Source organism: Myiozetetes cayanensis, unplaced genomic scaffold, assembly GCF_022539395.1.
Source record: "Myiozetetes cayanensis isolate MyiCay16 unplaced genomic scaffold, myiCay2020 scf10, whole genome shotgun sequence".
In the NCBI taxonomy this organism is placed as follows: Eukaryota; Metazoa; Chordata; class Aves; order Passeriformes; family Tyrannidae; genus Myiozetetes; species Myiozetetes cayanensis.
The window spans coordinates 16,545,188-16,572,920 of record NW_026086605.1 but is presented as its reverse complement, the minus strand read 5'-3'; the positions used below and the strand labels follow the sequence as shown (position 1 = coordinate 16,572,920).

Sequence of the window (27,733 nt, the reverse complement as noted above, 5' to 3'; positions counted from 1 at the left end):
TGGTTTCTCTGAGTGATGGCTACAATTTACAGATTTATCCTCGGTAATTTTGAAAAAACACTGTTTTTGAAAAATCACACTGCTTTTTATAAATAGAGCCAGGGAATTGTGTTGAGCATTCCTAAAGTGAAGGAGATATTTACTCTAGAACTTTATATGGTATTGGGAATGAAGGAAAAAGATGGAATTCCAGATTAAGGAAAGACACCTAATATAAAAATCTAAATATACAAGTAGCAAAAGTTGAATTTTTTGTTTGAATTGTACACATGAGATTTCTTTCCATAATTGCATAGATCTGCCAAAAATTGTATTTTTTCTGGACAGTGTGCAGAATGACCTATTTTAATAAAAATACTTTATGTAAATTGAGTGACATGGAAAAATACCTAGAGCGCACAGTTCACACTGTTATTATTTTCAGTTTTTAATTGTAACCATTTTTTTACTTCATTAAAAATTATTTCCAACAAATGGCAAATGTTTTAAGAGGATTGTTAAGAGATCAATCTATATACTATTCTATGCAAAGCAGAAATCCACTGCGGTTCATTGAAGTTCTTTCTAGATGTCTTTTCTGTAGCAGGAACAGTGTCTGAGACAAAGAATTACAAAACTACACATGTTTTGGATTTTGGTTCTTCAGATGCTGGATTTTCTGCTAAAAAACAGATAAGAAAAGTAAAGTGAGTATTTTCTGTTAATTTTAGCTGCTTTAATTTCTTGTTATAGAGGTGTTGCTTTTGTTTTATGCATATTATGTGTGTTTGACCTTCTGAAATTTCACTGCTTGTCTGGGAAATAGAAATATGAAACAATGACACGTTATATATACATATGTGCACATAGTGTAGGAGTTGATACCAACATTTCTCAAAGGACCAAACACACACTGAACCACTCTTACTGGAAAGTTTCAGCAGTTAAGTATATATGACTGTCCCACACATACAAAACTGAGGAATGCAAGCCATGCAAAAGAAAGGAACTCTTGGATCAATATAATCTGTGAATCTATTTTTGAAGCAGATGATACAAAAACTTTAATTTGACCTAATTACATAAACCTTTATCCAACCCTGCGTGAATCCCTTTTGTAGTTACTGGTTAAGAGAGAGAGACGGGTTTTATATTTTTATCTGTAGCTACTGATTCTGTTACTATCTCTCTCAAATGATGCCACAGATGTTCACTGGTCATAGTTAAGATTCTTTCAATGTAATAAATTGCGTTTCCAGGTTCATTTAAGGTAAGATACCAATATTAGAATTAAAACTTACATTCGAAAGCTGTGGATCACCATGTTACTAGGTCATTTTCGACCCTTTCCACCTGCATTGAAACATGTCACATAATCAGTGTCCTACCCTCTGTAATTTGTGGATATAATCAACACTATGTTACTAACTATGTATTTGATTTTCTCAGTTTAATACTCTGTTCTGCTTTCTGTTCTGAACTTTCCACTGTAGTGGTTCAGCAAACATGTTTATTTTGTTTTGTGTCTACTGAATGGCTAAGAATAGCCTGGTCAGTGTGATCTAGAGAAACCACCATGGTTCAGCGTGTATCAAATTCTTATTTGTATGAACTAACTTAGCAAACCCATATATTTACTTGGCCTTGATTTGACAGTGTCAGATCTATTCTTCACAAATGTGCATGGCCTCATTCCAGTGTGTGTTTAAAAAGATGCAGAATAATTCCCTTTCTTTTCGGGATGCCAGTTATTCTATGCAAAGGCCAGATCCTTGGCTTCTGCAAATCAATCTGTGCTTGGCTGTTTTCCCTGTGGGAAAATTCTTCCTAAGTCAGTGACTTAAGTGATTCCAAAATACCAATGTTCTAAGATGGTCCTAACTTCAAGTGAGAGTAGAAATACCCAACTCTTCATAAATGTATTATTTCATTTTTATTTAAGAAGCTTATGCTTAAGGGCATGGGCTCTGACTTTAGTAACTATACTCTTTGCCAAGAAAGCAAATATGTAAAGAGGTTTGAAGTTGAATAAGGAGATCCCAGGTTGTTTTGTTTTGTCTTGCTGATATTTCTGTGAAGTTCAGATGCTTACATTCCAGTGTAAGGGAAAGAATACTTTTTACATACTGACAACCAACTGGTTCTCAGCAATAAATTAATCTTAAATAAAACTATATGAGTAAGTTCAAGGAAAAAAAAGTGTCATTGAAAATAAATTTGGGAAACAATTTGGAGGGTGTAATTTCTGGGAAAGTGTGCATAAGTGGTATCAGCATGAGCAGGCCAAAATATTTGACTCATTTTATTAAACTTATCAAAAAATCTGCTTTGATTAAATAATGTAATTTACAGTACTTTTTAAACCACTTTGCAATTTTTTTTTTTTTAATTTTATTTTAACCTGGTATCAGTTTTTTAGGAGACAATAATTCTGGTTCCACTTCACACACTGACAGTGGTGGGTGGCCTTGAGTAGCCTCTCTTTCGTGTGAAATGTGAAGAATACTCACCTATTTCCTGCAGACACTGATGAACAAATAAATTATTCAGTACTGGTTTATGTTTTAAAAATGTGAAACACAGACTAACTTTTCTTCTTCAAATTAGCTGGCAGTCACTCTGGCTTAATCACACATGGTTTTGTTTTAATCTCTGAACCTTTTCAATCATCTCAGTTGATTGGCAGACCTATTGACCTGCTGTTCCACATGCATTACAGAATAAAAATGACTGACTCATTTGGCTCTTACACTTGAGTGATAGGTTCTCAGTTTCCATAAAATCAGATTCTCTTCTAGGTTAGGATAAGCAGAACCATGCTTTCAATTTTAGGACTTGGACTGTGTTTGGAACATTAGTGTTAAATTTGTAACATGAGAGAATGTATCTCAGCCAAGAAACTGGTGGTAGGGAACTAGAGCCCAAAGCTTTATCTTAAACTTGGAAGAGAATTGGGGATTTGCACTGCTTTTTTATGTCCCAAATGCACACCCTCCATTCCCTTATGTTTTTCATTTTCAACTTAAACAAAGCACTTGAATACATTTGGGGCTGGTGCCACACAGAATTTTAATACATCTCTGGTATTTCAGGTAAGTGTTTCAATTTTAAGTCTTTAGGCAAAAGAAATTTTACTTTCCCTTCACTTTTTTGATGGTCATATTTTATATAATCGTGCAGTTTAGAAAATTGAGGTCAACATACTGTATTTGTGTCACCTTTAAAGTTTACTCCTCTTCCAAGTAAAGGTAAAGCTAATTTAGCAAATTGAGAACTTGCATACCGTTAGTATGAAGTTTAGTAGAATATTGCACAAGTGCACTGCGTGTGTGAATTTGAGAGAGAGAGAGAATACGTTGACTGCCTTACAAGTATATGTAAATGAAAATCTAAGAAGTTACTTAACCTTTTTGGGCTGCTGCTGCTGCTTCTTCTTCCTTTTTCTTTTGTTCCTCAATAGCTTTCATCTTCTCATCATATTCATCAGCTCGTGTTTTCCATTCAACCCTGTTGTTTTGAAGACCGTCAAACATAGGTGTAATTTCCTTGTGAAACCTTGAGAATTCCTGTACAAACAATTTAAAACAGTAAGTTAAAAACTTGAAAGCACTGATGAGTTGTAAAACCTGAAATTGTGGAAATACTGCTGAGAAAGCATGTAATTTTTCTGTAATTCTAAGGCATATTATTGGAAATACCCTATTGGGATAATAATACCCTATTGTGCACATAGTCTGTTAGGAAAATGCTGGAATTGTATACTGCACATTTTAGTATCTTCCCTAATCCCACATATGATAGTCTGACTCATATAATACAACTATAAATATCATACATGATATTTTATTGTATAGTTATCAAGATACAATTAAAAAGTCTATTATCCTGTGGTATATTTCAAGCAGATGAGGATATATCGCAAGATGTTAAAACATTACATGTCACTTTTCTGCATGACTCTTTGGGATAATATAAAAAACTAGACAGGGATTAATAATGCTGACATTTCAGTGCCTTACAGAAGGTACAAAATATCGACTCGTCTAGAGTATTTCAAGTTTTCTATTCCCTTTGCTGTGCCATTAACTGCTTTCTGTAACCATCCACTGTTGCTTGCTTATATTAAATGGGACTGTGAAGAATCAAGCTGGACTTTGTAACTCAGTCGTTCAGGGTAATAACAAAACCTCAGCACCCTCAAGTTTCACTGGGATCTTCCCTTTATGTGAATTTGCTTCACATCTCTTGCATTTGCTCTGTGGGAGCAATTCTTTGAAAATTTGAAATCTTTGAAAAATTTTGACAGTTGTGATGGTTGTTCACGCTGTGACCAAGAGTCCTGCTGCTGTCTAGAATTTTTTAACTGCAGCAGATTGTCACTAATTGTGCCATCAGAACTGCTGCAGTAGGAAAACAAAAACCAGTCACTCTTACCTTGTACACAAATGTACACACAAAATCTATGAAACCAACTTGGAGCTTAGGTAGTTCATCTCCTTTGTTTCTGTCCATCATAGGCTAGAACAGAAGAGCAGTAATTTAGAATATGTACATATCATGCTTCTTGGTAGAACGATCTAGTGAACATCATATGTGTTCTAATGACAGTTAATATTGCTTAACACAGTTAAATTATTTAGTACTTACAATAGGTTGTTGCTGGAGCACAGTTCGTTCCAGGTCACCCTGTTCCCAGAATTCATTTGCAACCATGAGGGCAACCTGAATAATCACAGTTCAGTGGAATTATCAGCAGAAAGCAGTAAATTTAAATAAATAAAAGAACAAGGCTTTCCAGAAAATGGGGCAAAAAAAACCTGTCAGTTTTTTTCAGCAGTGCTCTCTGCTGTACTGAAGGCTTTTTCTAGCAAATTAACAATACCCTGATGCATGCTGAGTAAATGACAGATTATTGTCAGTGGAAACAAGGCAATATTAGCAACATATCAGTCTTTAGTACTGTAATATATAGAAGTTAAGAAGACTCCACAAGCATCTTACAGCTGTATTTTGATTGTGCATTGTTGAAACATATTCCTTCCTGTAAGCCAAGTGATGAGCTTCAGCAGGATGCTCAGTAACTACTGGAGTACTTGAAGTACTTATGTACCATGCTGTATTACAGAATTTATTTTTAGCATGTTTAAGCTATGGCTTAGCAATGGCACCAAGATCTACAGAACAGACACAATTCAAACCATGGCGTTGTTAAATCTGTACCGTAAAAATAGCTGGAAAGTAGTAAAAGTTGTATGGCGCAAAAATAACTTCAGTGATATTTAAGGGTAGCTAGAACAGCTGCCATAATTGGGGATGCCAGTTTTAGAGGAAGGACAAGTAGAGAAGGGTTGGCAGCCTGTGGAGAGGTTGAGGAGAGATGTCATGGAACACCTACACTCACAGTGACAAAGGTAGAGGTTCTTTTCTGAAAGCAACAGGTACTTAAGTATGTATCAAAATATATTAATTTTTTTTTTTACTGATCGTACACCAGATGGGCAGTAAAATAGAGAGTAAATGCAGTATTGTCAATTTCAAAAGTACCTACCTTACTCTGCACTTCCCAAGGCTTGGTTATTGCAGACAGGTCACATCCAGTCATCATCATAGCCCTTTGAAAACAAAAAAAACAAAAATGAGTGTAGTTTTGGGTGTCAAGAGGATGGTGCCAGGCTCTTTTCAGTGCTGCCCAGTGACAGGACAAGAAGCAATGGCCATAAACTAAAACACGAGAAGTTCCACCTGAACACGAGGAAGAACAAATATACATTGAGAGTGGCAGAGCACTGGAACAGGCTGCCCAGGGAAGTCATGGATTCTTCCTTTATGGAGACATTCAAACCCCACCTTAACATGTTCTTGTGTAACGTGCTTTAGGTGACCCTGCCTTGGCAGGGGGATTCTGTGATAGTTAGGATGATTATTAAAAAAAAAAAAAAGTCTGGAATTTAAAATTAATTTCAATATCTAAGATGCAGATGGATGCACATTTTGAGAAAATCTATGTTAAAATCAGGGCTGTGCTTGTCATTGGACAATAACACCAAGTCTTAATTTGCATGTTTAGGAGCCCAAAATCTAGTTCTAGATAACTGGTTGCATAAAGAGTAAAACATTGACCACCTACATGATGACTTCTTTTTTTGTTGGGTCAATAGATATATACTTAATTGCCTGTTCTTCTGTTTCCATTTTTTCAATTGCATCCACGATCTTTTGGAACATAGTTCTTTTCCTGTTAAAACATACCAATAGAACATATATTAGAGAACATAAGTTACTGCATTAAAAATGAAATTGAAAACCCTATTTACTGTATTTATGCTTTTCCAAACTAACATCCTAGTCGTAGTAGTATCAAAGTGAAACCCTCCCGTTGAACTCGAACTTTCCAGGTAACCTAGGCATTTAGAATTTGCTATATACTGCTGATATACAATGTGTCAGAATTCTGACACAGAAACAAATAATCAGTTTCCTACCTCTTCGTATTAAACTGGGGTTTGCATTCTTATTTCTTTAGCATTATATGTGCATTACTTTCTGTACCATACTGAACTGGGAAAAGTGAAGGAAATACTAATAAATATTTTTTCACTTCCTCCCATCAAAAATCCAAAGAATTACTAAGACCTGACTAAGAAGAAATTACAAAAACATAAAAGGTGTCTTGCTATTCCTTAAATCTTCTAATTTTTGTTTAGAATCAATGAAAAAATGGAAGTACTGTTATTTAATAACTGCTATTAAACAACTTACTGAATTTTTGCCTGTCTTCTGACTTTAAATTGTCCTAGTCATAAAACAAAAGACTCCATATATCTTTAAAGAAAATAACCATTATAAAAGCACATTAAGTCACTGACTTAGGAACAGAATGGATGATTTGATAGTTGGAGTCTTTGGCATATTTAGCACTGGGATCATTTGATGTTCATAGGGCTTTTTCAAACCAGCATATTCATTCTCAGCATACTTGTGTTTAGTGTATTTACTGTATGGTATGCTAAATATCACATATGCACACAACCTTATGATTAGGCTTCCAAATCTACACTTCAAGAATACAGTGTTTGTTGTAACTAAAGCATATTGGAATGACCTACTGAATTTATATGAAATACTGTATACATTTTTGTATTCTCTAATTTGTAAACTTATAATGAATTTAAGAATGTCTTGGTTTTTACAATAATTAGACTTCATAACAATTTTAAGTAAAAGTCTATGTTCTGCATATAAACATCTTTGTATTCTGCATATAAACAACTAAAAATTACAGTTATACATTCTATAAGGTTGACTTCAGTACAGAGTTGCACAGAATTTAGTACTTACTTGAAATACAAAGCCAAGTCAGTTGCTATTATTGCAACTTCAAATAAGTGTAGGACGGTTTCAAACTGGCGCTTGTTTAGGTTCTGGAAGATGTTTAAACTCTGCAAGGTGGAAAGTTTATGAATTCAGTTCCTTTTATAACACTGTCTTTGATTTGTACTATACAGGTTCTCACAGCATAGTATAACAAAATTGGCCAACTACAGTCCCTAACTTAAAATAATGCTACAAATTAAAAATTCACATTCCATCAATCTAATTGTCCTAGACTTTTTAAAGATTTCTAGTAGAGACCTTTTCCTCCTGTTAACCTGGACTGGCACAATTGCCTGCAGTGGTGTTAAGGGCCTGCCATGGTAAGTGCAATGTACTTTTCCTCAGGCAAAGGGGTTGAGACCATCACACTCAGCAGTTTTCTGAGTGTCCTGGCTTTATTTCTTTCTTTAACAGAAGAGGCAATGGCTGTGTGAGCAGAGGGACCAGCAATGCTGCTGGTGAGAGCCTCCAGAGGTCCTGACAACTGCTTTGGCCAAGAGCAGGAGCTGATCCCCAGCATCTCACATTTGAAAAAGTACATCGACATCAATAAAGGTAAAGATGTTTTCTTTGTTCATTTTCAGTGAACAAATGCTTAGCATAAGGATATATTCCGTGACCTCATGAGGTCAGGCAACAGCCTCACCACAGGAATTAGAGGTGGAAAATCAGGGTGGAAGTGGTTGCCTGCCTTGCTGCTGTAAACAAGGGATGGAAGGGGCGCATGCATGCATGGCTTGCTTTAAATCCTTATTTCTGTGGAAAATACATAGGAAAGAGTGTAAATTGTCTCCTTAGCTGCAGCCAGAGCCTGGCGCTGAGGAAGGCAGGAAGGTCAATGCCCACTGGAGAAGGGCCCGTGGGCATGTGAGTAAGGCTCAGAAGAAAAGCTTTTCTATCTGAAGTGAGTCTGTTTCTGATGGAATTACCGATGTTTCTCTAAAAGTGGAAAATGTGTAAGAATTTGGCCTAAACTTCTGAATTTTAGCATAGTTTCCTAATCTGGACATAGAGGAATGAATGAGACGCAGTGAAATTTGGAACACTACGTGGATCTTTTGTGTTGATCATAGTGAGCAGAATGTCTGTGACGTACCTCATCTTGCAGCAGGGTTTTACTGTACTCTAGATGATGCCTTTCTAAAATGGAAGAGCCGTGAAGTTTTGCCAGTGGAGCAGCTGACCTGTTGAAAAATAGGCAATTATTTATATTATTATGAAGGCAATAGTTTTTATTCAGGTTTCATGTATATGGTTAAGATGCTTCTGATCTCCATGCTCCATAGCTTAATCTGTATTCATTAGCCATTGTTATGATGCGGAGGAAAAAATCCAACTTGCCTTCATTTTTGTGAATGAATGATGATGGAAATTGGAGAGCACTGGGTATTCAGTGCCCACTAAAGTCAAAGGTGTTGTTAGATACGTCAAAACACAAAAGCTGTGTTATTTAATATATGCCTCTATTTTGTCTTACATGTTCAGTTTCACTGTTTGTATCATCTACACCACTCCTGTGTACCTTAAAAATAGCTTTTATCAATCCTTTAGTGTTTATTCTGTGGCATGGCTTTTGAACTCGTGTGTGTCTGTAATGATTGGGTCATGTTCCCTGGGATTCTAGTTAACTGTAAATTAAATCTGAAATACCAGTATAATGGAGTTTAAGTCCTCTAATGCCCTTGAGCTTCTCCCCTCCCCCAAAATCACCGTTTTATGGACCACGCAAGTCCTGACAGCTTAGGTGTGTTCAGTCTTATCACAAAACTAAAAGCATTCCCCTGACATTGGACTAAGCTTCAAGCAGAGGAAATTCTTCATCAGACTGTGGTGATGGGATGAAGGGAGAAGTATCCTACCTACAAGGGCTCCAGGTGGTTCTGCATATGTAGAACTGTATTTTCCTCCTTTCTTCCCTCAGCTAATATCTGTGTTCCTCAGATAACCCCTGGTGGGCTACATTGTACCTGTATTTTCTGATGTGATTAAGACTGTTGTGGTAAAGCCTAATGAGTTTTATAAATAGCTTTACTGCGTATGACCTCACGTAGAGGGATTTCCACTAGGGAAGACCACAGTAGGAGGATTTAAACCCCACCTTAGACTTGTTTGGATGAGAGGCAGTCCACTGAATAAGAATCAATGTCTGTCATTCTCCTACGTCACCTGGAGAATCCCTGGGAATAATCAGAAAATCCCCCTGCGTCACTGTTGTAGCACACAGGCTGAAATGCCTCTCCTATGAAGAGTGTATTCAGGGTCAGAGGGGGAGGATCAATCGCTCTGGAGGAGCTGGTGGAAAATGTAGTCAGAAAAGTATAATCTTCTGGTACACATGACATTTTAAGAAAGCTGTGTTCTCTAGCTATCACTTGGAAACAAGCCCTCACAGATCACGGAAGAGACTAAATGGTAGATTGTTCACTCTTCAGAACAAGGGTTATTCTCACCATGATATGTATTTTTGTAATACGAAGGTAAATTTAAAATGAATTAATATTGTTTTATAACAAGCATCTGCTAATTCATATTGTTTCCTAACAAACAAGGTAAAAACCACAAAGAAATCCTTTAGAATATTTTCTCAGAACAAGAGGGAGCATGAACTGCAAAGCTGAACCTCATGATTGGTAACTTCTGGGCATGTGGACTCAGTGGTAAACTCAGGCTTGTTTGCTCAGAATCCTGTATAACATGAGGAGGTTACACCTCAGGAAAGGACCTACATCACTTAGGAAACTGAGCATGAGAAGGCACAACTGAGCTAGTCATGTTAGGCAGTGGAAAAGAGAGGAAAAAATCCTGTCTCACTCTAAACTGGCCCTTGTCTGTGTCACATCCTGAATCCCTCTCCAGAGAAGCGCTTGCGCCCTTGTCTTGAAAAAGTCAAAATGCCCTTTCTCATTTCTTTATGGCCTTGTGCACAAAGTTCTGTCTGCTACATTGCTAGAGTTTAGTGTCTCTTAAAAATGAATTGCAGCATCAGGAGACCCTTCTAAGATTCTGCTTTTGCATTTTGCCTTTGTGTTTCAGCTGTCTGAAGTGCTCTGAAACAGAAACCTTCTGTAGCATAATTATTTATTCATGTCAGATGAATATGGAATATATACCTTATATTTTTGCAAGGTTTGACATTTGTTTTTCATTTGGCACCAAAAGTCGTACATTACCGTGTTTTTGAGCATTTGTACTTACTTCATTTGATACAAGTTATTGGTCCCTCTGTGATCAATGTCATGGCAGAAAGCAGCAGCAACCATGGCAAAGGCTTCTAGATCAGTATAGTACTTCTTTATTTTGCCTGTCTGTAAAAGAAAACAGATAATTCCAAGTGTTTGTCTTCCTGAATTTTCCATTTGAAATTGAAAGGAAACTAAATAATTAATGTAAGGTTAATATTAGCAACGTTACCATCAGCAGAGTAAACATTGTTTGTCCCACATTGAATCCATGTCTCCAGTTATGGTAAGTGATATCTCGATAACCCTTCCTGACTGTGTACATCCATCTTGTAAGAACCTATTAGGAGCAAAAGTGATTAAGGCTGTGCTGTTAATTGAAACAAAACAATGGAATTCCTATAAAATTACTGGAATATACTATGAGTTTACTGTAATAATATGCCAGTTCTTTGAAAATAAATGCTTTTCATTGAATTAAACATTGAAACAGCAAATTGTTCTTCTATAAATGCATGTTGATTTAATCCCCTATATAGCTCACACAACTCAAGATTAGTTTTACAATTTTATGGCAAATATGTAAATGTTTCATTAAAAATGGAAGGTTGCTAACCATACTGCTAATATTTTAGTATTACTAAAACTAAACTTCTAGATTAAAGTAACTAAGATCAGCCATTTAAAAATAAATATAAACAAGAAAAAAATAAAATAAACCTCAGCTGGGACTTTGAACTTTTCAACAACATTTATCTCAAAGAACAGTCGTATTCCACAAGTTATCAGGCCATGCTCTGTAACAGGAAAGTCACTGAAGCGAAATTCATACAGTTCTAAATCTTTTGGATCAGGTAATTCTTCTTTCTGTTAGGAAAAATCAAAAACAAGGGTTTTTCTGGCAAGAACAAAATTGGAAAAGCTTTTTTTCATTTTCTTCAATAGAAATATTGCTCAAGGAAAGTTTGCTTACTGTGTCTTCAAAGGCCTCAGGTGTCAGTATAAACTAATGTGTATGAAGTCATGAAACACAATTGTGGTACTGCTGGCTTTCTTCTCAAAGACAATAAATAAAAGCCTTGGGCAATTTCTTCCTGCTATGAATTCCAACACAATTTGTTATGACCATCTCAACATTTCCTTGGTTTAGAAACCTTAGGCCTTGGAAATTCTCCTTCCTGGTATAAAATCCAATGATTCTCACACTTTTAGCCTGATCCCTAGGCTACAGTTCATATTTTTCACAACCAAAAATATTCTCACTAAGTGTTCTTCCCTTTTGGATCTTATTAATAGTGAAACATATAGTGACCAAAACCAACCTGTCTAGACCAAAACATTTTTTACTATTACATTTTTTACTGTTATGGTTGAATAAAGCATAGCAACAACATTTTATTTTTGCCAGAGGCTTTCCTTGCATGCCTGCCTATCCATAGCCTTGTCTAGTCTTGGAGACGCTATAGGCAAGCAAAGGTTCCTGTACGTTTTTTGGTTTCTGGAGTGTTAGCTGTTTGTTTCTGCTCCATATCCAGCTCTCAAAATAGGTCTGTCCTACCTTTTCTCTTGTGATAGTCTCTCTTTGTACTAGTCTATATACACTTAATAGACAAACCTGTAAGGTTGTTTTGACACAGAGAAACTGGACTGGAAAAGCCTACAAAATCAGATTAAAAAACTCACGAGTCTTATTTATATTATTGTTTGTCTGGTACAGTAGATCCTTGACTGCTTCCCTATTGAATGATCTCAGTATATGCACAAAGCAAAAATTGTTACAATTCTTAAATGTACCAAGCATATAGTATGTATGGTTATTATGGCTTATTTAAATCCCTTCAAGTCATTTACTTTCTAGTGCTATAGTTGCTGGTGATTCTCCCTTTCTGTAGTTTACAGCAGTCTATTCCAAACAGTCTGACCTCTGAAGAAAATGAGGGATCATTCCAGAAGTAGTAGACTCTGTAAGTACATAACCTTTGTCCTATGTACTAAATTTCATTAGAAGTTGTCTGGTTGCCATTCTGTGATTTTTCTCTCTCTGAAGGGCAGACACAGAGCTTTGTCCAGCTTGTACTGAAGAACCTCCATAAAACATATGCTAAATTCTAAGATGCAGAAGATACCAAAGTTAAGAAGCCCAGCACCACTTGTGAACTCTTCTATAACACTCTTCATCTGTGAATCCCAAAGCCTAGGAGGAGCAGTATAATATTTTAAAGAATTAAGGAAGTCTGATGCAACACAAAGAATAGCTTATATTATCACACTGACTGCCTTCCTCCATAGCAGTCTATAAATGATCTCCACTTTTTGGCTGAGGAAAAAAGATGACTGAATGTATGCATATATTTCAACAAATAAGGCTAAACATCCATTTCCTTCTCCCTGGGTTTTTCCTTTATATCTCTGCAGATCAGAGATCAAGGACAAAGAAACGTAGACTAATGTTGCTTTAAGACCCATTACTTTGTGAATCATCAGATCTAGAAACACCTGCTTTATCCCATTAGCTATCTGGGGCTCCAGGTCTTATAATAGGATAAAGCATGTAGCCTTGGAAGTGCAGATGATATTAGACCTTTGAATTTGTGACTTCACAATGTTGAGAGAACCCACTTTAATTGCTTTTTGGAGATTTAAAAATCATACCAGTATTATGTTCTCACATTTGGAGCCTTTACCATAATACTCAGGTTTTACTCTACCAGTAGAGAAATTTTACAGTGTTTATCTATAATTTTTTGCAGTTTTGCATACAGCCAAATTAAATTTCCTTTAACAGGTATGTGAAGCTACACATTGTCTGTTGATGTATTTTTATTTCACCCCTTGCAAGCTGTCTGAGCATCTGTTTCGTGGAAGCCAGTAAAACATTAACACCAATGCATTCAGCATGCACATGTACATAGCTAAAAATAGTTTCAAGAGGTCTTTTCCCTATGGCTCTGTGTACATCAGCAAATGTGGTGTAATAGGAGGAAATATGTGAAGTGGTTGGTACAGGAAATCAACAGATTTGTGTATATTTGACCTTTTTTCGTCAGCCTAGCTCAGTTTTGATCTATTAAGAGTGGAAGTTCATTCAGTGTTTTCCTGGAGCGTATCTTTGAGGGTTTTTTCAGATAAAATAGGCCCATGCATGTGCTCCAGGACTGCTGCACAAGAAAAGAAGTGCACTAAATGGGAAAAAATAGGAGTTTTCTTTCAAAAAGACACTTCCTTTCTAGGTTGAAATACTAAGGCAACCAGAGGACTTCACAGTCTGAAAAAGAAACTACTCATTTTTGGTTGAGTAGTACCAGAGTAATAGACCATAGAACTGATTAGGTCAAATCTGTTTTGTTACTGTGAAGTCACAGATCACTGTCTTTGAACTTCTCTGCCTATGGAAATGCAGGAAAATCAATCTGAAAGTAGGTTTGTTCCACTGACACTCCTACATTACTCCTACATACTCTTACTGAGAATGAAAGTGGCCTCACTTCAATATCCCTTCTTTTATTTTCAAAATTAAATAATTTCAATTACAGATATAGCATTTTCTCCATGGATATTTTAAAAAGTTATGCACTTTAAATGTTAATTCATATAAACACTTCTATATATGACCTTGACTATCCAAGTCTGTTGGTGTATATTTGGGACAGAATGTTTCTCTACAGGTAACAGTGGGGTCTACACGTACAGGGACAGTAGAGGTTGAGCGTGTATTACTAAATCAGCTCCACCCAGCCTGTGGCACTGATAGCTGATGTCAGTTGTATTAATCAGGATTTGGCTATACACAACTTTTTCTACAGTGAGGACACGCTACTGTCAGATAGAAATACATGACCAGAATTTTCAGTTTAATGACTTACCAAAATCCTGATGAGATCCTTTTGATCACATTCCTCCAAACTATTTACGTTTAATTTCTCCTTGTATTTCTAAACATGAAAAAGGGTAAGAAAATTAAGTTTTTGTGTGGCAAATTTCCCACTTTAATTCTGTGGTTGTGTACAGAAACTTACCAGGATAGATTCAACTTCAGCAGGAGTGGCCTTTGTCTGGTACATAAGCATTTCCTGAGCAATGTCTTTCCTGTTTTCTAGCTTGTTCATTTTGTCATAAGTATCAGTATTTAAAACAGACCACCCCAAGAACTGCGTGAGAGTCTGGAACAAAGCCAAACAAAGCAGAGGTGATGCCATGAGAATAAAATGAACATTTTGAACTTATTTTTCATAGGGTCCAGTTTCTGGTAGCACCCTTTGAAAAGCAGTGTGCCACTCTACTTTTTAGAGGCCTTTATCTTCTATCAGCTGGTTCTGTAAGTACTCACAGCTTTTAATGACGTTGTTTGTCTCAGCCTAGTAATTAAGGTCCCATATTCCTACTTTATATACCAGACTTTGAGGCTTATGAAGCTTAAGTCAGGTGAGTGGACTTGGATACACTGTGTAGCGTCTTATCTTGCCCGAGTACGTGTGATCATGGATGCCCTGTGAACTCCCATGATCGCTGTGGCTCAATATCCATTGGCAAGAAGCATGCCATCCATCCTGCTTAGCCATGGTGACCATGAATAAATAGTCAAAGGATTAAAAATAAAATTTTATATGACTTCTTTTCATTACTGGGATGTAAATGATCACTCAGAATTTTATGGTTTTATAAAGGAAATAAAATCTCTGATTCTTAAGAAACTATTGTATTGTGAAGAAGGAAGACATTTGTCTGATGGTAATACAGCCTATTTGGAAATTTTTAGACATTTAAAATTACTTTTTACTATAATATTTTTAATTGACATTACATGGCTCCTTAAACCCTCTAATGCTATTAAGCTTACTTCAATGATCTGTTCATCATACTCGTCAAAAGGTTTTCCATCTTTCCTATTGTAAAATGTTGCAACTCCCACAATTTCTTCCTTTTTGTTGACAATAGGCAATGACAGGACATTTTTGACAACCCATCCGGACTCATCCACTGGTCCTTTCTGTAGGAAAGCCAAAAACCAGTAAATGTATGTTTCTTTGACAGTGATAACATGGCTATTGATATAAGCAATGCAACAACAAGATCTCATGCATCACAACAGAGAAATTATTTATATAATCAACTGTGTAACTAATTAGTGGCAAATATTAGCATACTTTTCTACAATATCTATATTGTAGAATATTTATATAATTAATTATATTCTATCTATAAGATAATATAATAAATACATAGTTATAATTAATTATATCTATATATAATTATTAAAATGACTGGAAATACCTGAAATGAGAAGTATTCATCTTCTGGCGCATTCATCATGTTACAAATCTGCAGCATAAAGAAAATGAGGCATTGTTTAAATGGAATATAACGTGCATTGAGACTTAGCCTAATATTTTTTAAAAGGCATATTTATTTTCTAGAGCCCCTGGTGGTCTAGTGGTAAAGGCGCCGCGCTATCACCCCCGAGACCCGGGTTCGATTCCCGGTCAGGGCCACTCCCGGGCAGGTGGGGCTCGTTAGCCCTTAAAGGCAACCCACCTACGTCCTAAGGACCTCGCTGCCACCGTCCAAGCTCACTTGGCCCCGGCAGATGAACCTTAGGATTAAAGGGTGGGCTCAGTTCCGCGCACACTGTGTCTCACCTAAAAAATCCAATGCGCAGGCTGGAAGGTGGAAAGACCTTCCCCGGATCTTCGCTCGCGAAGACTGGCCATTATTATTATTATTTATTATTTATTTTCTAAGCTAGGAACAGTAAACATCCTAGTTAGCTACAGAAATTAAAACTGTTCCTATTTAATTAAATGTGGTTATTCTGTCAGACATCATTCTGGAGTGTTTGTAGCAAAGTCCCTCATGTAGGATGTCTCACAGTGCAAAAGCATAAGGGTTAAGAAAATTATTTCCAGTTTAAAATGACATGGGGGTTTCTAGAATAAAATGATTGAGTTCTAAGGGCTCTATTAATCATACCATAGGGTTACAGTAGCTATCATACATCACGACTTTGAATTACTTATATTGTCTGCACAAGAAGATATAAGAAAAAAAAAAGAAAATTTTAAAACTTTGTATGTGATGGTTTTCTTACTTTGACATTTTGCTGTGAGACTTAGCACACCTGGAAAGTGACATCAGATGCACACATTATTCCTCTGATATCACCACAATCAGAGGGAAATTTTCCAGATGTTTTGGCTGTTTGTGCTAAGGCCTTGTCTCCATCCAGACTGCTGATTCACATGGTTTCACTAGGAACCAATGACAGTGCAACAGCGTGGTATTTTTGGAGAGGATTTTGGTCATGTGGAGGTTTGGGGGTTTTTTTTGGTTTTTTTTAGTTCAATCAGAACAACTGTATAAACTAAAACTTCTAGATTTTACTTTTGTTATCAACTTACAAGTCCATTTTCAGCAACATATGTTGGCAATCCACTGATAAGACACCAGTGATCTGCTGGAGGTGACCTTTAGAGAGACAGTGAAATGAAATTATTTCTACAATATAGCCATGTTATTCTGTCCCAGCAATATATCTAATTATGACACTTTTGCAGGGTGCCAGTGAATACTCACGGAATGACTTTGATTTCTTCTTGTCCATGTAAAAGATAGTCAATAATCTTATAAAAGTTGACTTCCTAAATGAAAGGAGAAAAACACATAGGTGACCTGTACAACCTCAATGTCAAACTTAAGATTCATAAAAAGAAAAATTCATATCCTCACTCGTCCATCAGGTGTCTTGGGGCCTTTGTATGGCTCTGCCTCCCCCAGCCGGATTGGCCACTCATCATAGAACTCCTGAGAAAATGATACACAGCATTTAGCAAAAGGAAAAAAAACAAATCAGTTCTGTGTTCATGGATAACATCACATCTGTGGATTGCAATTTTGGTTTTTGTTTCTTCGTAGTTTACTATACACACATTTCAGACAATATTAAGAAAACATTGTTCATCGTATTCCAGGCAATGTTTGCCAGTAAATTGCAGGCTAATCTGAATCTTATCGCTAGAGAGCTTATCTCTTGTGCAGCTTAATTGTTTTAGAAGGCAGGTATTTCAGACCTGCACTTCTCTCTTCTACCCTTTCTCATATGGAATTATTAATATGAAAAATTATTTCAGAATTAGCCTTTATGTTTATCATGGTTGTATCCTTTGCCATGCTTGTATTTCACATGCAATTTTTGTAACATGGTTAAATTCTATATAAATTATCCCAAAGGGTTAGAAAGGACGGTAACTTTGTGTCTTTGAGACTTAAAGTTAGGAGTAGCACATTTCTAGCAAGGAGGCAAGATAGTTGTTACCTTCTCTTTAGTCATGTCCAGCAGACCAATGGAGTATCTTTCACAATTCAAATACATTCGAATAGTGTACAGTGCTTTGTGAAACTGTCGTTCTATATCTGTTAGCTCTTCAAATACTTTGTTGGCAGACCACAAAAGCATCTGTTTACAAAAGAGAAAAGGGTTAAATGTTCATAAGAGTAGAAAAACATAAATACATGCATCCTAGGCATTCCAGAACAAAATTATAAGGTGCATTACTGTTATCATATGAAAAAATAAATAGATAGTATCTTTACTTCAGTAAGCTTGCAAGAATATAAAATAGTAGGAATAATAATGGTTTCACACAAAAATTAATATTATCATTAAAAAATTCTTCTATACCTGACTCTTTCGTGATTCAATATTGTAGAGATATGATGTGTGATGATTTCTTATGACCAAAGACACAAAATTGAGGTATTTTTTAAATACCTAAAAATGATAAAGAGCAAAAATAAGACTAAAGTATCAAACCAAGAGATAGAATCACTCAAAGTACTAGTTGAACTAAAAGCTATATCATTGTGTGTCATTTATTGTTATTACCTCTTCATCCTCTTTTGAGAACTCAGGGGCATTTAATTTGTTGAGTACCATCACAACAGCAAGCACCTCTTTACCCTGTGTAATTGGAGTTGCCAACATATTGACTGTTTTATAACCAGTTTTTTTGTCCAGCAAGTCAGAAAAATGGTTGTTCTGAAATAAAAAAAATATTCACAAATTAAACACGGAACAATTAGTTATATGCCAAGAGCAAATGATCATTTCATTTGGTAGCTTCTGTTTGCAATGCTGTGAGCACAGTTTCACACTGCAGTAGGTTTATACTTGCAAAAAATCCATTATCATTATTTAACTCAGTCTTGCAGAATTATATATACAAGCTTAGGCATTGGCTATGAAGATAGTTTCTGAAACCAAGTTCTGTGCAGGTCTTTATTATAATACTGAGGAATCTGAGGAATTAAAAATGTGTGAAAATCTAGAATAAATGGAAGAACAATAAGAACTGCTCCCTGATTACCCGTGAATCTAATACATATGGCTTGCGTGTAAGAGATTTACTTCATAGCTATGTCAATATTTATTATTATTTAATTATTTCTGTAGATAGAATTCATTATACTGTTCCAACACCCAATATTTAAAACTACCACATGTCCTGGCTAAAAATGCTAAAATGGCAGAGAAGCATCCCCTGCAGGTACACATCTGGCTGAGCTGTTTCTTCTTCCTTCCTGTCTCACAGACTCCCAATCTTCTTACTCCCAGCCCAACATGCCCTTCTGGTGAAAGGGAGGGTATAGGACTAGGGGGATCAGAACACAGAGCTGCTTTTGTTGTGTGTGTCATCCTGTGGGAATAAGACCATGTGACTAATGAATGAGCCATAACTAACTATCCCACCAGTTTCATCCTTGAAACTGAATGCTTAGGAGGATTTAGCAAAAGTTATTATTTTAAATTTTTAATGTAAAGAATACTGAGGGGCTAGTTCATGTTTCATGGGAAACTGTTTTATTGCCTCATATCAAAGAAATTCTTGGTGTTTTCTTGAAAGGTTTTTGTGTTCTCTTTAACTTAAAAAAAGAGATTTGAAAATTTTGGGGGAAATCCATTTGTCAGGGGTTGTTATGTTTTGTGATGTTATTATGAAAATACACCTGAATGAGGTGAGTTATGATTTGGGGGTTGAAGTTTATTGATATGTGCATACTGAGAAGTGACATGGTTCTACTAAGCAGCTAAAATAGCCAGACTGTCTTCACTGCAGCCTTTTCCATCCCCTCACATATCCACTGCTAAAGGGCAGTGCTCAGACTTCTTCAGAGAGATGAGCACTCAAGTCTACAGTCAATGCAGATCCTCCTTGAATTTCCTTTAACACGTCTGCTTCTGATTTCTCAAGGTGATGAGCAGCTGGTGCTAAAGAACAATGTCAGGAGGCAGCAGGTGGCCTGGTAACCAGGGAAGGTCAGACTACGTTAGAACACCATGGAGAGGAGTGGCAGCTGGCCAGAGCGAGCCCAACAGAGTCCTGTTGAGTCCTGTTTTAAGGACTCAAAAGATTCCCAAACCTTACCAGTCCTCTGCTGTTGACAAATATTTGTGAAGCTACTTAAAAAGCAACTGACTTGTTACTCCGTGTCTACCCACAAAGCTGGTAAATATTACTGCTACTGATTCCTGCATTAGCTTAGACAGCTGAGATCTGAGTGGTGGATCTCAAGGTGTCTTCCTTGCTGGTAGGGTGAAAAATGTTGCAGAATGCCATAGAATGGAATTTCAGCTTTCATAAATTATATAGAAAGCTACTTAAACAAAACCCCAACAAATAAATATTTTCTAGAGCATAAAATCAAGCATGACAGTACTCAGTGCCAGAACTAAATTTTTTTGTCTGTTATTTAGATCTTTCCTCTTCATTTCCTTTCCCCCTCCTTGGTCTAGCAACTTTTTCTAGTACATTTTGAATTTATAGCATACACAACCCTGAGAAGGAAGCCTGAATTTTATTATGAGCTCAAAATATTAGGGTTGGTTGTTTTTATTTTCTCTTCAGTTCTCCATACTCTTTAGATAGTCCATCTTCTATATTTGCCTTTTATATTTCCTTCTAGAGCTGAGTTTTGGTGAAAGGAATTAAACGTCTGGAAGTAACTCTTAAATTTCTTTTCTATATTTACACCCTGGGCTCCCTTACAGAGAGTTGATTCTCTTAAGGACAGCTTGTGTCATCCTTATAAATAGCACTCAATGTTATCAGGTTGTGTTTGGGTCCCTGGAAAATGTAGCCAGTTTTGAATTTATCATCCACACGAAAAGGGGATGTTTTCTCTATTTCCAACAATATCTCCCTGGTTTGCTGTGTTCAGTTTTTCTCAGAGAAAGGTGTGGGGGGATCTCACTCAACAGACAGAAAATGCCAATCTGTCTCTTCAGGTGTAAGAATCGAATAGCCTGCTAAACAAATATTACATGGAAATACTTGGTTTTCTCTGAGATGTGCTACCTACTGACATAACCATTCTGGACTTAGATGTGTTTTGGGGCTTCAGTAACAAATTCTGAATCTCTGTTTTAGCCACTGAAAATCAAGTAAATCATACAGATAACTTAACCCTATTTTGTGGTCCCTCTGCATCACTGACAACACCTAGCACGATGGTGAGGCCCAGGTTTCTGGTTTTAGGGCACTGTGTACTACTGTGAGGGATAAATAAAATTTACAGACACCCCTGTATTTATGAATGCTTAAAATGGATGTGTGTACACCAAATGAGCTGAATCAGCTGTGTCTTGCTTTGTTCAACAACTGCAGGCTGAAGGTACAAGCAGTGGTGTTTCAGAAGCAGCAACTTGGTCATGCAAGTTTTTCAGAGGATAGAAATATTTTAATGCAAGTCTCTGTTCAGAAAGTTCAGTAATCACAAGCAACCCTGAGCTGTACCTAAACAGTGCAATGTAGAAAGATATAAAAACCTTGTAACACACTGACAGCATTCCCATTGCAAATACAAAACCTGCTGTTTCACATGGACTTGCATATACAAGCAAAAAAATTGTGCTTAGATTTAGGCTTTTTGTTATTGAATATTTTATACATAATTACTGTAAGTTTTGAAGCCTTTATTTCCACTTATTTCAATTTATTTTAGATGTTTTAAAATATTTCAACTTGAGAACATAAGCTCCTTTTTTTTTTTCCAAGAAAATTACTTTTTACAATGACTAGGAAATCATGTTCATAGAAAAATAAGGAAGAAATGTGGTCTGCAGTATCAGAGCCCAAAGAACATCTTGGTATTCCCATGACTACATGAATGTGCACACTGAGTCTACTTGAGCCTGCTCTTATGAATCAAACTGTCTTTTAGAGTGATGTTTTGGACTTTCAGCTCTCAGTCAAATTATAAAAAATAGTCTTTAAAAAAGAAATGGTGGAAAAAACAATCTGCTGCTAAGTCCTTAACTGTAGTACATCTGAAAGCATTTCCTGCTAGCTCCATTTAAAATTGAGATACCAAGCCATTTACTATACAGTGTTCAGTTCTTTAGATGTCCTAAGATGTGCAACACATCCTGGATTTGCACTAAGCTAGCATCAGCACCTGCCTAGCACAGCCTAGCACAACCCTTTCAGTGAAGAAATGTTTTTTAATATCCAATCTAAACTTCCCCTGGCACAACTTGAGGCCCTTTCTTCTTGTCCTGTCACTTGTTAGCTGGGAGAAGAGACTGACTCCCACCTCACTACAGTCATATTTCGGGTAGTTGTAGAGAGTGATAAAGGCTCTCCCTGAGCCTCCTTTTCTCCAGGCTAAACACCCCCGGCTTCCTCAGCTGCTCCTCATTAGACTTGTGGTCCAGATCCTTCTCCAGCTTTGTTGCCCTTCTCTGGATGTGCTCCAGCACCTCAATGTGTTTTTTGTAGTGAGGGGCCCAGAACTGGACACGGGATTCGAGATGTGGCCTCACCAATGCTGACTACAGAGGAATGATCCCTGGTCCTGCTGGGCACACTATTGCTGATCAGGATGCCATGGTCCTTCTTGGCCTTCTTGGCCACCTGGGCTCACACCGGCTCATGTTTCCCTGGTGTTGACCAACACCCCCAGATCCTTTTCCACTGGGCAGCTTCCAGCCACTGTTTCCCAAACCTGTAGCGCTGCATGGGGTTGAAGTGACCCAACAGAACGGAAATGATAAGATTTAACACTGCAGGTGAGGTGACAGGGCCAAGAGAGTAGATGCCTGTTTTTCTCCACCTCTTTCTCCTATAAAGCACAGAGGAAGAAGGCCTTACTGTGACCCCTTGCATTTATGACTGTTTTGCTTCTGCTGGGCGGGAAGTTTGTGTTGGATAGATGAGCTTAGACTGGTCAAAACATATCATGCTTTGGATGTGTGATGACTAGGAGTGGGTCTGGAGCACAACTGCAATGGGAACCGCAGGAACCTCTGACATGAGGAGCCGGTGTCATACTCCCATCATTAGCACATATTTCCTTGCATTATCTCTACATGTTTCTGGTTTTCTTTCTGGTAGCTCTGCAGTATTTTTTCTCTTCCTGATGTTTTGTTTGCTTTCCAGTAGCTCAGGTTTCTCAAAATTTTAACCACTCAATAGATGGTACTGGTGTGCTGTATTGCTTCATCTCATACTTCAGCTTAGTCTAATTTCAACTCACAAATGTTTTTGTTTCATAATTTAAAATGAATAGAAAATGAAAAACACCTACCATTACCTACAAAAATGTCATCAATCTGATTCATGACCAAACCAAACTAGTTAAATGAGTTGGCCATTCCTTAGGCCACACTTCAAAAATTGTGTATTGTCAGGGATGCAAATTGCATTTTGAGATGCAACTTACTAGCATTACAGAACAAATTGACTTTGTTATCTTCAAGATCACTAGGGTTCTGAAACTGAATCAAGTAGAAGTTAATATATATTTAACAGCACTTGGGGGTTGAACTTTTCAGTTTTGTCAGTGATATGCCTACTGTATGTAGTGGCTATTTTGCAACTTTTTAAAATTGGATTTGTATTGTATTGCTTTAAGTTTTCACATAAAACAAGAAAATTAGGCTAAAAGGCAGCTTTTCCTTTTAATTTTTAACATGCACTTTTTCTTCAATTTTGGGAGTTTTCCTCTTTTAACACTAAATCAAGGGAAGAATCGTTTGGTGTTTCCTTCTGAAATGCATGATTATTAGAAATTGGTTTCTGTGTTAAAGTATTTTCTGGTAAACTGACTGAACCTTTGTCTTTATAACAGTATGGGAACATGTTTTCATTTTTCCAGTTAATATTTTCTGTGTTGAGTGTGAATTTCTGACAATCTGATTTTTATTATCAAGATGATAAAATAGAGGAGTGGAAATTAACAATCACACTGCACATTCTTCCCAGGTAAAAGGCTGCCTCATTTCAGGCTCAGCGTGGAGTCTGAGGCCCAGCACAGTCACATCAGTCTGAAACTCCTGCCGCTTCAGACAGACCTGGAATTAAGGTCTCTCCTACCCTTGCATTAAAGAGAAGTAAAGCTGCAGTCTGAAGCTGGATCAGCTTGCAAGGGTATGATACAAGTACTTGCAACTTGAAGATGTATTTACGTTGGTTTGTATCGTAGGTTTCTGGTGCTTAAATTGGGTGACACAATGATCACTCTTCTGGCTGCTTAATCTGAGTTGGAATGTCTCCAGGTTCTCTTGTTTCTTGACTTCACTGGGGTTTGTACAGGACCTCTAAAAATGAGGGTTTGTTATTTCAGCATCAGAACATTTCAGTTCCTTTATAGTTCTAATCCAAAGACCTTCACTTCTTTTGAAGTGTTTCTTTCACCATTTTTATAATTTTATACTCTACTAAAACCAGGAATATTTTTTCTTGAGTTTCCAACCCTCGGTTAAATCCTTGTCTTCAAATACCTCTGAATTGAAAGGAATAGTGTAATAATTTAAATAGATTATGGATTAAAGCAAATATATATATATAGTATTTATTATTGGTTCTTACAAGCTGAGAATGTGAGATTTTGATTCTCCGGAAGACATACTTCTTGTTGAACTGTTTCTTAGTTTTATTTGGAAATAATGCCTTACTAAAAAATGAAAGGTAATTTTACTGTCCTTTATAATGTTTCCTGTGTTATCAGTTACTATTTAAAGAATATTAATGGGCATGCCAAATTTTATGCAGCCTATTATTTTCCTTTGTAATATTCGAGTCACATAGTCTGCTAGACCCTGGGAGTAATGTGAGACAAATTATTAGGATAAGGGTCCTGCCTGGCCTTCTGTTTCTCACAACTATTAAATCCTGGATTAAATACTATTAGCTCTCACAGTCAACAGGTCCATAATCTTGTGGGGAGAGACTGTTCTGCCTGCTAATTGAATTACAGAAGGTCTGTATCTTTTCCTCTGCTTTTCTTTTCTGAAGCATTAGTCAGGATGAGGAGCTTCCTCACGTTTATTGGTACCTTTCCAGGTTGAAGGAGATGATCCCTAAAGAACTGGTTACCAGGCACTAAAAGTGGAGTCATTTATTTTTCCCCCAATGATTTATTGCTATTCTGATCTTTTATTACATTTACTTTTGTTATAAAGGTGTGATGATTAAAGCATGAAAATGTCACACCATGGGTTTGTCAATGTTGTCATGTACATAAGACTTAAAAAACACTATGCTGTTTGGATATGGACTGTGTCAACAGTAGAAAGTGGTTAGACATGACATTTTTAAAGTACTACAGCCATCTAGAAGTAGTCATTGTGCATTTTGTATTCTGACAAGGCAGTAGGGGCAAAATTCCTCTCTGGCTTAATTCTGTTTGTAATTTTTTATTCAGAACTTGGGTGGCAGACAATCTAGTTTGACTAAAGCATGTATGAAGCAAACTGAAAAATAATAATCCTTTCAAAACATGATAAAGGCTTCAGTGGCTGCCTATTTCTGCTGCCATGGACTAATTATATTCCTTAAATGTTACTAACTCAAGCTGCAGTTCTGGGTTCCCTATGGAGATAAAGATTCTGGTGACATTAGTGGGACCTTTGCCTGAGTGAGGAGTGTGGACTTGGACAGGAACATTTTGTACACATAGAATGGAATGGTGACAATTTTGAGGTCTTTGGGGTTGTTTTTAAACATCAAACCTTGGTCCCAGAGAAATCTCTGGGAGTTTTGTACTTAATTTATAAAATGTAAATATTTATATGACATTTAGTTACCAAATGTAGATTAAAGGGACCATGATTTAATTGCATTTTTAAGTGTGTGGTTAATGGTATAGGCCTCAGTAATCCTAAAAGAGTAAAATGGGTGCCTAAGTAAAGATTACCTCAGAATGACTGAAGAATAACTGGACAAGATACCAAGCTGATATGAATTAATTTATGAGTGCAAATTACCTAGCAGGATTAGATGGACAGAAAATTTCTCTTATGCGAGCATATTCAAGTGACATTTCCCATAAAATTTTGAACAAATCCTACTGCAAACATAGAAATATTTGGGCAGCCCTGTGTGCCCAAAGGCACATCTTTCTTGATCCTCCTGATCTTTTCTCATGTAATCAGTCTTATGAATTTAGAAGGATTATCCTCCAATCCCCCCACGTGGTGGTAAGAGGCAGTAAGTCAGACTCTTCTTGTCAGGACAGCAGTCATTGAAGAAAACATATTAGAAGTCAGTTGAAAATCAACTGATTTGTTTTATCAAATCAGTCATTCTGTTTACTCCTGTGATTCCTATTTACATCTGAGGTAGTTTACTATATATTGGAATGCTCTTTTCACATATATATGTATATTTTAATTTGTTTCTGAGCTTTGAAAATAGCCCTTTGTAACTGTAAGCATTTTAAAATGTATTAATTTTTTGTTTACCTCTTGGAAAGCATAGATAACGGTAGTGTGCAAATATATTTATTATTTACATTGAGCTTAGGACACTGAGGTAATTTCTATCTCTGAAACGGCCTGGAATTTTTAGTTGACTGGATAGGAAATACTGAGAATCCAGACTGTCATCTTGAGAATTATCTTAGCACCATTTGATTATGCTCAGCTTTTCCACATAAGACTAAAATGTCACCATTTGATAATATGAGGTTAACTATTTTAAAAGAAATCTTCAACAATCAAAGCATATTTATGTTTCCCCATGTATTTCAGAGTAGTTTCTAAAGCAGTTCTCATTCATGCATGTTTAATTTTTGTTAGGTCACTCATCATTTTAATTAACATTTATAATAACCCTTATCATCACCTTAAGTGCAGAAGGTGATTCTGTGGAAATTTAACATGAACTTCAAAAATATCAGAACAGGTCAGACTCATTAATCTTCTTCTATAGATGGTTCTGAACAAAAGCCCTGAAACCAGACCTACTCAAAATTGGACCCATTTAAAATCAAACACAGACTTGAACCTGAACATATATATTTGCCTCATCTTATGTGTCCTCAGTCATCTACTTATAGGGATGTATCTTCATTACAAAAGCCGCAAATTAAATATATTCAGAGATAGATGTATGGCAGCACAGAATGATAAACCCACTTGCAAGCCCATACTGGAAAACAGAAGCCTGCGTTGTTCAACAGAAACACAAATACTGATCTCTATTAATCTAATATTCTTCTCCCTTATTATAGTCATTGACATTACAACAACTGTTAGGATACTGGAAATACCTCACTAGGCTACATGATGTGGTTCTACTGGATTTTAAGCAATCTGCTGATGCTTTTCTCATGTTATTGGTCTGGATTTGTGTCTCTGAGATGTTTCTGAAGAATGCCTTTTTACCTGGGTAGGAAGCTGAGTGAGCAAATGCACAGAAACCCATTCCCCAAGAGAAGTCACTTACCTTTGTCACATCAGGTACATTAAAAAACTTCTTCGTATGAGCAACCCATCCCACTATCCCGGTGTCCAGAGGAAAAACAGTCTCATCTTCTGGTTTTACCAAATTGTCCTCATATTTGGAAGTTGGAGTGACATCCAAAAGCCTGCTGGCTACCTCTGGAATACCATTTCGGGAACGACAAAGAAACATACTACACCGATCAGCTGCCAGCAGCTGTGCCAGCCTCTGCAGGGCCTTGTGCACTATCTTTTCCATAACACCTGCTTCATCTTGGATTTCTGTAATCAACTCAAAAAGTATGTTACATTCCTCCAGACGAGACATGTCTTTGAAGCTGACTCCCTCCTTCACATCTCCAGGGCTCACTTTAAAGATACTTCCCAGTACTTCTGCTCTCATTTTTCGGTCAAAATACTCCTTGGCAAACTGAGGATTGTTCTCCAAGTATTTTTCAACGGCATCTTTATTTACCTCACCCAT

The 27,733-nt window shown here is 36.7% G+C and overlaps 1 protein-coding gene across 1 annotated transcript; it reads right to left on the bottom strand.

Annotated features, from left to right (window-relative positions):
- Positions 1–70: 70 nt before the first annotated feature.
- On the bottom strand, positions 71–27,733 carry PDE6C (phosphodiesterase 6C). The gene is made up of 23 exons (XM_050305511.1): positions 27,254–27,733; positions 18,412–18,564; positions 18,208–18,297; positions 17,842–17,982; positions 17,256–17,330; positions 17,103–17,167; positions 16,928–16,994; positions 15,804–15,851; positions 15,370–15,519; positions 14,549–14,692; positions 14,396–14,464; positions 11,253–11,399; positions 10,765–10,872; positions 10,549–10,658; positions 8,450–8,537; positions 7,318–7,418; positions 6,107–6,214; positions 5,528–5,591; positions 4,627–4,701; positions 4,414–4,497; positions 3,386–3,545; positions 1,281–1,332; positions 71–661 (listed from the first exon to the last, which is right to left on the bottom strand). Exons 1-22 carry the CDS (start codon positions 27,731–27,733, stop codon positions 1,313–1,315), a joined length of 2,547 nt encoding a protein of 848 aa, XP_050161468.1. The 3' UTR covers positions 71–661; positions 1,281–1,312.

Bases quoted from the DNA above. Each gene is read 5' to 3' on its own strand.
- PDE6C (XM_050305511.1), bottom strand. From the start codon at position 27,733: ATGGGTGAGGTAAATAAAGATGCCGTTGAAAAATACTTGGAGAACAAT. The intron at 10,873-11,252 runs GTTTATTTTATT...TGCTCCTAATAG, and splicing joins AGTTCAAAGTCCCAGCTGAG to GTTCTTACAAGATGGATGTA. The intron at 3,546-4,413 runs GTAAGAGTGACT...TTGTTTGTACAG, and splicing joins TGTGTACATTTGTGTACAAG to GAATTCTCAAGGTTTCACAA.